At 33.0% G+C, this 11,801-nt stretch overlaps 2 protein-coding genes across 2 annotated transcripts; one reads left to right on the forward strand and one right to left on the reverse strand.

Annotated features, from left to right (window-relative positions):
• Nucleotides 1-3,407: 3,407 nt before the first annotated feature.
• Nucleotides 3,408-5,112, reverse strand: LOC129320852 (ras-related protein Rab7-like). The gene is made up of 7 exons (XM_054966506.1): nucleotides 4,920-5,112; nucleotides 4,795-4,821; nucleotides 4,452-4,551; nucleotides 4,225-4,371; nucleotides 4,053-4,133; nucleotides 3,817-3,962; nucleotides 3,408-3,726 (listed from the first exon to the last, which is right to left on the reverse strand). The coding sequence occupies exons 1-7, from the start codon at nucleotides 4,976-4,978 to the stop codon at nucleotides 3,660-3,662; spliced, it is 627 nt and encodes a 208-aa protein (XP_054822481.1). The 5' UTR covers nucleotides 4,979-5,112; the 3' UTR covers nucleotides 3,408-3,659.
• Nucleotides 5,113-9,682: 4,570 nt separating this feature from the next.
• On the forward strand, nucleotides 9,683-11,377 carry LOC129320983 (probable WRKY transcription factor 50). The gene is made up of 3 exons (XM_054966693.1): nucleotides 9,683-9,961; nucleotides 10,053-10,199; nucleotides 10,985-11,377. The coding sequence occupies exons 1-3, from the start codon at nucleotides 9,729-9,731 to the stop codon at nucleotides 11,178-11,180; spliced, it is 576 nt and encodes a 191-aa protein (XP_054822668.1). The 5' UTR covers nucleotides 9,683-9,728; the 3' UTR covers nucleotides 11,181-11,377.
• Nucleotides 11,378-11,801: the final 424 nt, after the last annotated feature.

The following is an 11,801-nucleotide window of genomic DNA, read 5'->3' on the forward strand; positions in this document are numbered from 1 at the left end:
AGTGGTTCGTCAGGAGTACTCAGTATAATAAAGTAAAAAAAAATCCATAACATTATATGAGTAAATGTAAAAGTGTAACACACCAAATTTTTTTTTTAAAAATAATTTAACTCAACCATGGTTGGGTTACAGCCACCCAACACATTCTTATATCAATAATTTGAATATAAAATATTTTATAATTGGCTTCAACTCACACACTATAATATTTCAGATAAATTTTTACCTCCCACATGCCATTAAGCTAAATCACATTTGTCCATCCTTATACTCCCAACAAGTAAAATAAGCAATTTAGTCAATTTTCAACACAAGCCAGTTATTTGGCCTTATAATCATGTCATTTTAACCAATCCAAAGTAAACCAAATATTAAAATTACAGTCATCCAAATTATACCAAAAATAGAAATAGTTTGAAAGGCATGATTACATTTATATATTCATATAATTGACAATAAATAAAAAGCCCTAATATTGGCAATATAACACATTATAAATCATAAATTAAATACTCAAAAGAGACAGTGGATATATACCACTAAGCCTCTGGGACTCCTCCATGTGTCACTCGTGGCTCTTCTCCTGAAAATTATTAACCACATAATGAGACTCAAAAGTCCTAATAACCAAAGCCAATTTATGATAGTGTATACAAACAATTAAGTGTGTGCTTAATAAGTGAGAATTAAAAATAATATAATTCCAATAAATATAAGAAATATTATAATAAACACAAACAACCATCCTTATATCCCTCCATTAACCTCGAGCCGTAGCCCTCACTCGGTGCTAAATTACCCGGCCAAAGATAGATTAGCCCGAGCCCTTACAAGCCATCTATTGAGCTCCAATAGGGACCACGTGGCACATAAATACAACAATAATAATAAGTCTCCCAACACCTCCCACGATAATTAAATAAATTCATAATAATCTTGCACAATTATACAATATTACAAAATTCATAATTTTCTCAATAATCACCCAATTAACAAGAAGTAACACTAATCACAAATTAAAAGCATGGTTACCTTGTGGCTTTTTCAATAAATTATTCCTTAAAATTTCTCTCTCACCACAATCTTCACCAGTAATACAATCTACAAATAACATATTATTTATAAATATTAGTTTCAATTTTTGAAACTAATAAAATAATTCTAATAATAGAATTAAAAATATAACATAATTCCTAATCTCAATCTTAATACAAATCTATAGTTAATACTATTAAGTAAAATTTTTAACTCTTCTTTTAATTATCAATAAACATTAATAATTTAAAAATCAAATTTTAAACTAATTTCTATTATCAAAATTTTCTTTTTATTTTATAAATTCGTACCTAAAATACCCAAAAATTAAAAATTAAGTCTCTAGCTTAGAATCATAATCCTATAACCATAATAATTCATTTCTCATCCCAAATAATCATCTAAACCTCAATAAATCAACATATATTTTCAGATCTAGTTTCGAATTTGATCCATAAGCCACAGATTCAAAGATCATCAATAAATTTATACTCTAGAACATTTATTATACTACTGACAACCTCAAAAATCATATTTATTCAACATAAATTCATCCCTCTTCTAGATCTTAAATTTTCTACCACTACAAAATCAGAAACTAAAGAAGAAGGATGACTAAGAAAAAATTTTAGAACACTTACTTAGTCTTAAAAAGCTTAAAATCACATCCTAAATATCCTATTAAAAACTCTTACCTTAAAAATTTAGATATTTCGCATCTGCGACTCGCGTTCTCTCTGCCTCAGCGTGCACGAAGGAATGAATGAAGAAACGAAGAAACATGTGAGTTTTTATAAAAATTCAGTGGGTCCCACACATTTTTTTTATTCTTTTCTCTCTCTTTTTTTTATTATTATTATATACATAATGATTGTTGTGTGGCGGCCGAAAGTAATTTTATTCTTCTTCTTCTTCTCCCTTTTTTTTAATACCTTTTCCCTTTTTTTATTATAATACTAATTTAATAATATTTTTTTATTTTTTTAATTATTTTTTTAATTTTTTTAAATTTTTTTTAGAATTATATCCTAAGTTAGATTTAATAATCATCTCTTACTAATTTTCTTACCTCTAAATATTATTTTTTTTAAATTTCTATTAACCCAAATTAACTATTAAAATTTATATTTGGATGTTACAAAAAGTAACTAAATTGTTAACTTTGATCTAACACCATTAACTTTAATTATTAAATGCTGACTGTGCGTGTCACATGTCAGTCTTTGTTAATGTTGACTAATAAATGGGCAAAAATATCCACGAACTCATCAATTAGAAGCAAAAACATCCATAACATTACTAGAGTTGGTGCAAAAGTGATCAATCGAATCCCTTAAATGTTGACCATCTTGCTGATTCCTGAGCAGAAGTTAACCATTTTTTCATTGACATGGACATAAAATATTCTCAAATAAAATTCTCTAGAGGTTAATCAATGATTGTATGAATATCATGTGAGAAAATATCATTTTGACCAGATATCAAATTAAATTACTTGTTTCTTTACAGTAGTGGTAAAAACCATTTAAGAATTTTGAATCTATTATGAATGAAACTGCTTAAGGTTGTGACAATATTCTTAAGGTAGGGCCGCGTAGAAGGTGTGCTCAGTCTCAATCTCTGATTATGTACAACTTATCTTACTATGTTAAATTTTATATTTTGCATACAAGAAAGATGAGTGGTGAGGGAGGGAGGGGGCCAAATACATATGACGATGAAAAGAAATCATATGGTATGAATTTTGACAGATTAATCATTATTATACCTACTAAAATAACATTATTGGTACTCATACGATAATCGATTGACATCCGTAAAAATTTATTTGGGAATATTTTTAATCTACATCAGTAAAAAAAATAATTAACTTCTATCTAGGTGTTAGTTAAATAGTCAACATTTAAAGAATTTGATGGATCGGTCACTTTTATACCAATTATGATAATGTTATGGATATTGTTGCTCTTAGCTAAAAATTTCACGGGTATTTTTGCTTTTTTATTGGTTTATTTTAGTAAAGACTAACACATGGCATGTATAGTCAATATTTAACGATCAAAATTAATGGTGTTGAGTCAAAGTTAACGGTTTGATCACTTTTACACCTACTCATGTAACATCATGGGTATTCATATTCTTTTTTTTACTTTAAAATATTGGGTACCCCTAACTGATCACTTTGTGAGTATTTTTACCTTATACTTTTATATAAATTAAACCTTACATAAAAACTAATTTTGTAATTCAAGTATATTTTTATTAAATAATGAAGACGAAATGGAGATAAAACTTTCTGATTAAAGAGGTTGATAAATGAATGCACGGGGCACCAAAAAATTGACGGATCATTATTAAAGGGGACGAACGTAAACAAGTGGGTTGTCCACATGTATACCACCAAACGTCTGCAGCAACTCACGTGATATCACGAGTCGCACTTTTATGCCTTGTTGACATGCCGCCAAACTTTTCACCGCCTCGTATCTATCGTTACAAACTCTCTGGGAACATAATACATATGAAACGTTGTTTTCAAGTTTGATTAACTTAGTCTTGGATTTAAATATATATGACCACCTTAACCCTCCGAGTTACAAAATAAAATATTTACTGTTTCACTTTCAGCACGCACAGCCACCCCCTCGTTGCTCTGGTTCTGATACGGTTTCCGAGATTCCCGGAAAATATCTGCAGAAACGAGCAAAATAATTATATTGTAAGACGTTGAATTAATAACAAGCATCGATTGGAAGGGAGCTTGATTCTTGAGATGATCACATTTCTGTTTCGTGTTCGTTTTCTAGTGCAGTCTTAGCAACACATAAGAATGCCTCCTCCACATTGTAATTCTCCTTAGCAGAGGTCTCAAAATAAGGCATGTTCCCCCTGGAAGCACACCATCCCTTGGCTTTCTTCTCAGAAACCTACAATCAACCGCTTCACATCAGATCAGAAACACTACTTGATTTCAAACATAAAAGGAAGCGGATTAAAGTTTCTTTTTTTGTCTGTACCATTCTGGTTTGTCCATCATTTACGTCAACCTTATTGCCGAGCAGTACAAAGGGGAATCCTTCAGGATCGTTCGCATCTGACTGCACAAGTCAAAATGCCACCAACGACAATAAGACAGCCTGTGACTGGGGAAAAAAAAACAACGAAAATAGACGGCAACTGAACTGAGACCTGTTTAAGAAAGTCGTCGTGCCAATTGTTCAGGGTCTCAAAAGTTTTATTTATATTGACATCATACACAAGAACACAACAGTCTGCTCCTCTGTAAAATGCAGCGCCTAGACTATGAAACCTTTCCTGCCCTGCTGTGTCCCAAATCTACAGCCCCATTCTCTTCATTATTTGACAGCAGAAATTTAGGCATCAGCAACAAAAGAGAAGAGTAAATATGTACTCACTTGCAATGTTACGAGTTTGTCATCCACCTGTACTTCCCTCGTCACAAAATCTGCTCCGATGGTGGCTTTATATTGACGGCTGTACTTTTTATAGACGTATCTGAATAGGTGTTAAGGTTCACAAATTTAGATACAAGTGACTATGACCTAACTGTGATATTAGTCATGTTTGAACAGTCCTAAGTAATGCGCCAAAACGTCATGTTGGTTCATTTCCAAATGCAACCATGACTTGACAGAGCTTCATTAGGAAAACGAAAGGACAGTTCCTAACTCTCACACGGATTGTATTCAGACAGACAGTTCCGAGTTATCAACTTCCATTTGGTATGTAAATGGATACTGATTTATCAACGAAGTCTTACCCACCCTGAAGAGAAATTAAAGAAGGTGTAAAGTTCAGATCCTTATCGCTATGAACAGAGAATAAAGGAAAGAGGAAGCATTCATACACAAATCCGAACATACCCACTATCGCCGAGGACGATGACCTTGAGCAGTGTTCTGTTTCTGTGGGAAATGTCCATAAGGGGACCCAGAAATAACTTTCTTTCTGCGTGTTAGAAAGAAAAAAAATTGGGGAAGTAACCGTCCAACAAGAGATGGTAGCAACAAAAACAAAGAGGTCAAAGGGATATGTGTGTGTGTCTGTGTGATACAGAGGGGGGGGGGGAGGAGAAGGTGTTAGTTGACCTAGTGCAGTTTAGGGAAAGGACTAATGAGAGAGTTGGCTTTATTGCTGGATTAGAAGTTGAATTGAATGATGTGGCAGGAGAAGCATGTGAGTGCGAAGCCCTGCCAACGAAAAGCAACACAGGATACAAGTGCCAGCCAGCCAAGTACTTGGGCCACATTGACGTGCTTCCCTCTCCTTCATATCCGTCTCTATCTCCACTAAACCTGTTCAAATTCATCACTTTGTTAGCTCCCACCCCATTCCTTCACCTTCAAATCACATCCATCCTATACATTATGACCCTACAATTTCTACTAGTATGTTATTCTGAATTTGTCAATGCCATTTTTTTTTTACTCGGAATTCAAAGCCTTTGATATTAGCACACTCAACAAAATCAATAAAAAAATTAAAAACCTATAACATTCAACTATCAGCCCAGCCCCAGATAGTTAAGAAAGACAGTTTTGATTCCTTTTTCTTGAATAATCCTTCAGATTCCCTAGAGAAGGATATTAGTTTTTTTAAAGATATTAGTTGTTGATAAACGTTAAATAAATCATAATCATTATTGTTGTTTTAATAATAATGGCAGGCATGATCTCGGATCTCAGCCCAATCAATGTTTAGTAGAGCCCAAACCTGGACTTGGTGTCTGTTGGACTACTCAACGAGGACCACTAGAGTGTTTGTTATTGGCGGTGTTACATGCATACAGTCCAGATCTTACGCGTTCGTCAATTGGCCCAGTAGAGTGTTTGGAATTGGCTGTTTTCCAAGAGAGACGACAAAGACAAACGAATGGATAGGGGTAAACATGTCTATGAGATTAATGTATACTGCCACATAAACTACTTATATTCTGCACAAGGGACGTCGATTAGGAATGCTCTTCCCTTGGGATTAGGTGGCTCGATTTAATTAGTAAAGGAGAAAGGTACAAAATTGTCTGCATTCTATAATTAGCAAATTAGGTGAAGCTGATTAATCAATTTTATTGCTTTAGTATATTATATAATATGAGTATTTAACTAGTTGATCGATAGTCAATTGGCTTGAGATTTGAGAAGCTGCGAGGAAGCCCCTCTGCCTTTTCACTTTTCTTCGTCGAGATCCAACGTGGTGATTCTCTAATTAAATTGGCCATGAAATGATGTAAAACAGTATCCATTGACTGGCACTTGCAGTTGATGGATCGGAGAGATGGTCGGAAAGAGACGCAAGACGTTGATATGCAAGGTGAAAGGCGACTCACTACTGATATTGCGTGCAATAACTCAGCTTGTATACACGTCATTCCCAATTGAACAAGTTAGTGCAGTATATATAAAAAGGGATTCCCACCGCTTGTTTTAACGTGATAGATGCACAAAAATAACAAAGAAAGCGTGAACTATCAATGTCAATATATAAAATCTATGAGAAACTATGTATTATTTATAAGCCAAAAACAGAGAAACTGAGGTTTGAAAATATGATTATTACACACTGAATTCACGTATTATTGTTGCTACGGGAGAGATGCTAATTTAGACCGTTTCTATATTTATAAGCATCGCCGTGTTAGTTACGGAATGACCGCTGAACAAGGTTCCCACTTTTGTCGACCGAGTGGCTTGCTAGCTTGTAACACTCTCGTCCCGACAAAGAACTTGTGCCCTTTTGTTTTGTGGAAGGACTTTTGAACCCCTTAGACTTGTGGCTTTCTATTATTAGCTAGGGTTTGGGTCATCAATATTTAACTATTTATCTCTGGGTTAAACTCCACATTCCTTGTATTTAGACTTTGATTTTTCAGGGCAAGTCATTGTTCAAATCATCTCCCTCATTTCCTTGCAATTTCACGTCATCGTCTTATTAGGAATCCCCCTCTCTACTTTGTATGATCCAATTAGCCCCAGCATTCTGACTTTCCACTCCTCAACCAGCAGTGCTACAAACTATTGAAAACGAGAGTGGGCGTCCCTTTCAATTTTTTGTTAATATATATTTTTATACTTACACATTGATGCTTCCCATTATTATCGAGTAACTTGCAATTTTTCTTATAGAATTCAGAATCCCCGCACTTCTTAAGAATTTTAACCGTTAATTTTTTTTTTAATAAATGAAGGACATGTCGGGTATCAATATAATGCCAGCTTTCTCTTTGTTATGGTCCTAACAACGGAAGAAAAATGATTTAAAACGACAAAAGAGAGAGCCAACTAGTATGAACTGAACTTTATTTTTGAGATCTCCTGAAGTATGAACTCAACTTTTAACCCTACAGAAAAAGCGCCAGGGAACCTTATCTCCAAGATAATGATCAATATATTGTTCGTATTTTTATGGTTATTAAATTAGATTTATTCTTCGAGGGCATCGATTCTGAATGATTCTCATAAATTATTTTTCTTTTAATGATCAATCAGCTAAAGGTGTTGACAAAGCCATATAAAGCACTTATATCATATAGTGAACTCATCGGAGAGTGCGTTATCATAGTACAGCAACAGACACAAAAAAGAGGCTCTTACAAAAAGGTAAAAATTAAAAGAACCACTAATCTGCGGAGCCGGGGTTGCACTATTGTCGTGAATAATTGAAGGGAAAATGACAATAAAATTTTATCAAAGAATATAAATGTTAATTAAATTTATTGAAATGTTATAAGTTATCTAAATTTTTTTAATACTTTTATGATTTTAATGATTTTAAGTTAAATAATTAAATTATTCACTGTTAAAATAAAAATAATTGGTTTGACTTTATTTTTTTAATTATAATTCTTATTTTGTGAATCGTAAAAATTAAATAATACATCACAACTTCTCACATGAAGTTTCTTTTATAATTGATGAACAAATCTTAAAAATAATCATTTCTAATTACAAATTTTATTTAAGCAATTATAATTTTCATTCTATAAATTACAAAAATTAAATAAGAAATCACAACTTTTTATATGAAATTTTTTTATTATTAAAGTCTAACTTTTAAAAATAATTAGTTATAGCTTTTATTCAAACAATCACAACTTTTATTTTATAAATAATAAGAATTAAACAAAAAATCACATCTTCTCACATGAATTCATTATTTTTTTAATTTAAACAAGAGACAATTTAATCATTTAAATTTAAATCATTAATGTCAGAAAGGCCATTAGAAACTTTAAAGAAATTATGACACTTTAAGGTACTTTAATTGGAATTTATATATTTTGGTGGGATTTTATTATCATTTTTCCATAATTGAACTACTCACTCAAGTTTTATTCATGGTATTTTTAAGAAGTATGCTATTAATTATACATCCCTTTACCTCATTATTAAATATTCGTGAGAAATAGTATGTATTATTGAAGTTATTTAAGGCTGAAATTTTTTAAATTTAAAAAAAATTAATGAATTTTAAACTTTTTCTTAATTTCTATAAAACATATTAAAAATAACATAAATAGGATCAGAAAAAGTATACATGACACACCAGCTAGAGATACAATAATTTTGAAACACTTTATAAAATAATATGGTCATTAAATTACTTTAATATATGTATTTATGTATGTATAATCAATAAATTTCATGCAAAATTTGTGAGGAAATGAACGACAGATGATTAATTATGATAATGTGAAGCCATTGTATTGACGATATTAATATAATGATTATAATATAAAATTCATAGAATTCCACTATTTATAAATTATATTATATAGTAAATGATATGAAGAACTGTACGTCTATTTAAGCGTCAGGAAAATTTCATTGGGAACCCGTTGACAAGATTTAATTTCAATCAAAATTATTAAAATTATGGAATTTCATTGTACACATGGAGGATTGAAATGATTTTATTATTTTTAGTGAAGCTAGACGTATGAACAACTCGTATAAAAAAAGTTAACAAGTGATATATGAAAAATAAACAAGTGACATAGGTAGAATTTGCAACTCTTATTAGTGATATAACGCCACTATGAATATAACAAGTAAAATCAGGTAATGAATATAGAAAAAGAATAACTAACGTAAATAGAATAAGAGTTGTAAATTAATAATGGTATTATACTATTAATGAAATTTATAAATTTTACCTACATCAAATGTTTATTTTTTATAATTAATTGTTAATTTTTTTATATGATTTGTTCATACTCTTAGCTTCATCAAGGACAATAAAATTATTTCAATTAACTTTTTAATTTCATTTCAACCGCTCATATGTATAATAAAATTCTAGAAGTTAAATAATTTTGACTGAAATTAAGTAAGTATTGAAATTTTACCTTAAACATCTAACATCTAGAAAACACTGAAGTTTTGGGAAAATAACGAAGCTGAGTGACGATGCTGTACGTCATGACAATGGCGTAACCTTTGTGTCCACGTGGACCAGTTAAGAACCTCAGTGGTTTAATTCCCTCCAGGAAGTTTTTTTATGCGAGGGATACTTCCAAGCAACAACGCAAGAGGGTAAACAAGACCTTTAGTTCTTGTCAGATATTATTAAATATATCCATTGGCAGCACGCCAAGGCCAACCTAACAGTCATAAAAAGCCAATATATGCCTTCCCTTTAGTCCATTTTCACTATTGATTCTTGCTGGGTTTGCGATGGACTACTATTTTGGAAGCCCTATTGCTCCTAGCCCTAATTACTCACAATTCTCTGCACCAGCAAATTCATCCTCATCCGATCAGTTCATTTCGGATTATTTGGTACTGGATAATGGTTTTGGGCATCAAGAATCCTGGTCACGCAGTACAGAATCATCGGAGAAGGCAACTAGCGATGCCAGTGGATTTAGTGGCGCTGCTGACGCTACCTCTTCTAAGAATAATAACATGCAAGCGCTTTGTCTCTCTTCTTCCTTGTACAAAATACTTATATTCTTTTATTGCGTGGAAAGATAAGATATTGAATATAATTTTGTGCAGAAAATGCAAAAACAATATCGAAGGAAACAAGAGAGAGATGAACCGAAGGATCGCGTTCAGAACCAGATCGGAGCTTGAGATTATGGATGACGGGTACAAATGGAGGAAGTACGGAAAGAAATCAGTGAAGAACAGTCCGAATCCAAGGTAATATAGAAAATGTTTACCTTAATAATTCATTTTTCTCTTGATCTGGCGGTAAGATGATGTGTATAATACCAATTAAATGTTTTATCTTGTTAAAGAATTACTGACATAATTGACAAACGGTTGAACTAGCTAAACAAATTGATCGTTCGGCAGAGGCTCTAATCCTCATCGAATTAATCCGTAAAAATTAAATATGTATAGTGGATGGATGTTCCGGCGGCTGATTATATATACTCTATGGTGGCTCGTGAACCTCATGGTTTGGGAGTGCTGTCATGGACCCCAGCTAGCTTATATATGTACATTCTTTTTCGCTTTTGCAATTTATGCTAAGCAACTCATTTATATAATTAACTAACTATCTTCGGGGTTCATTCTATGTGGGGTTCGATCGTCTGACCAAGCTGCTAAGAAAATGTTTGATTGATTGATTCGTTTTTGACATGTAGTGTCTATTTGAGAACATGGGCGTGTCCGTCAGGTATAGTGATCTCTGGCAACTTGACTGATCCCTTCTTCATGCTTGTTATAGCATTATTGAGAGTCACCTTAGCTTATAATTGAACAGCAGCCTCTTGGAACTATTGGCAGTCAAAAAGTTGAGCGGTTATATATAATGCTAGACGCAGCCTGGTGGCAGTGACGCACACACACACACACACATGACGAGCAAATTAACAGAGTAATTTACGATGTGTTCCGTGAAATAACCATCCAGTAGTTAAGCTGTAATTAGAGATTGAGTGTTGCGTGAAATAATGACGATGATGGGTGCAATGCAGGAACTACTACAAGTGTTCCTATGGAGGATGCGGCGTGAAGAAGAGGGTGGAAAGGGACAGGGAGGACTCGAGTTACGTGATAACGAGTTACGAAGGAGTGCACAACCACGAGACGCCGTGTGCCACCTATTACTCCTCTTTCGTCCACCATCCTAATCCTTTGCCCTTTCACTCAGCAAACTCTTCCTCTTCCTAGCTGGCTTGCTACTATCATTCCGCATATATATTGTGATTCCTATCCTCCTTGTACACTAGTGTAAGGATTAATGAGCCCAAACTCTAATTATTGATTAACCATCCAAAACACCGTCTGGAACCTATCTAATCATTTTTCCATGTAGTGCACTCTGGACTATTTTGATTATGCGTGAAATATATAAATCCATACCCACACGCGCATGTATGGTATATTCTTCATTTTTTTTAAAAAACAATGAAGACGCTAAACTATTTGAGGGAAAGATAAACGGCGGGACACAATGGATTTAGTTTAGATATGTCAAACTTAAATATTTTTAGTTGTTTTTATTTAAAAATGACTATCACTGATTAAGTAAGAGTAAGCACACTCTTTGGACGGATGGTACTGACAGAGACAGCCAAACAAAGAGCATGGAGTTCTATAATCTGTATATTTTGGTGATTCGTGCGGACAACTCCAACTAATATAATCGGCAAATCTTATTGGTCCAAATTATCAAATGTTTCATACCAAGCCATGTTGTGTTTCCATGGTTGACCACAATCCACAAGCCAAGAAAGTAGCGTTCTGCACACACTAGAAGGAAAGCAGACTTGAAGCTATTGGCTAATTGAT

The sequence above is a fragment of the Prosopis cineraria genome, unplaced genomic scaffold (assembly GCF_029017545.1).
Source record: "Prosopis cineraria cultivar Desert tree isolate PC_DT_omini unplaced genomic scaffold, ASM2901754v1 PC9, whole genome shotgun sequence".
NCBI classification, from domain to species: Eukaryota; Viridiplantae; Streptophyta; class Magnoliopsida; order Fabales; family Fabaceae; genus Prosopis; species Prosopis cineraria.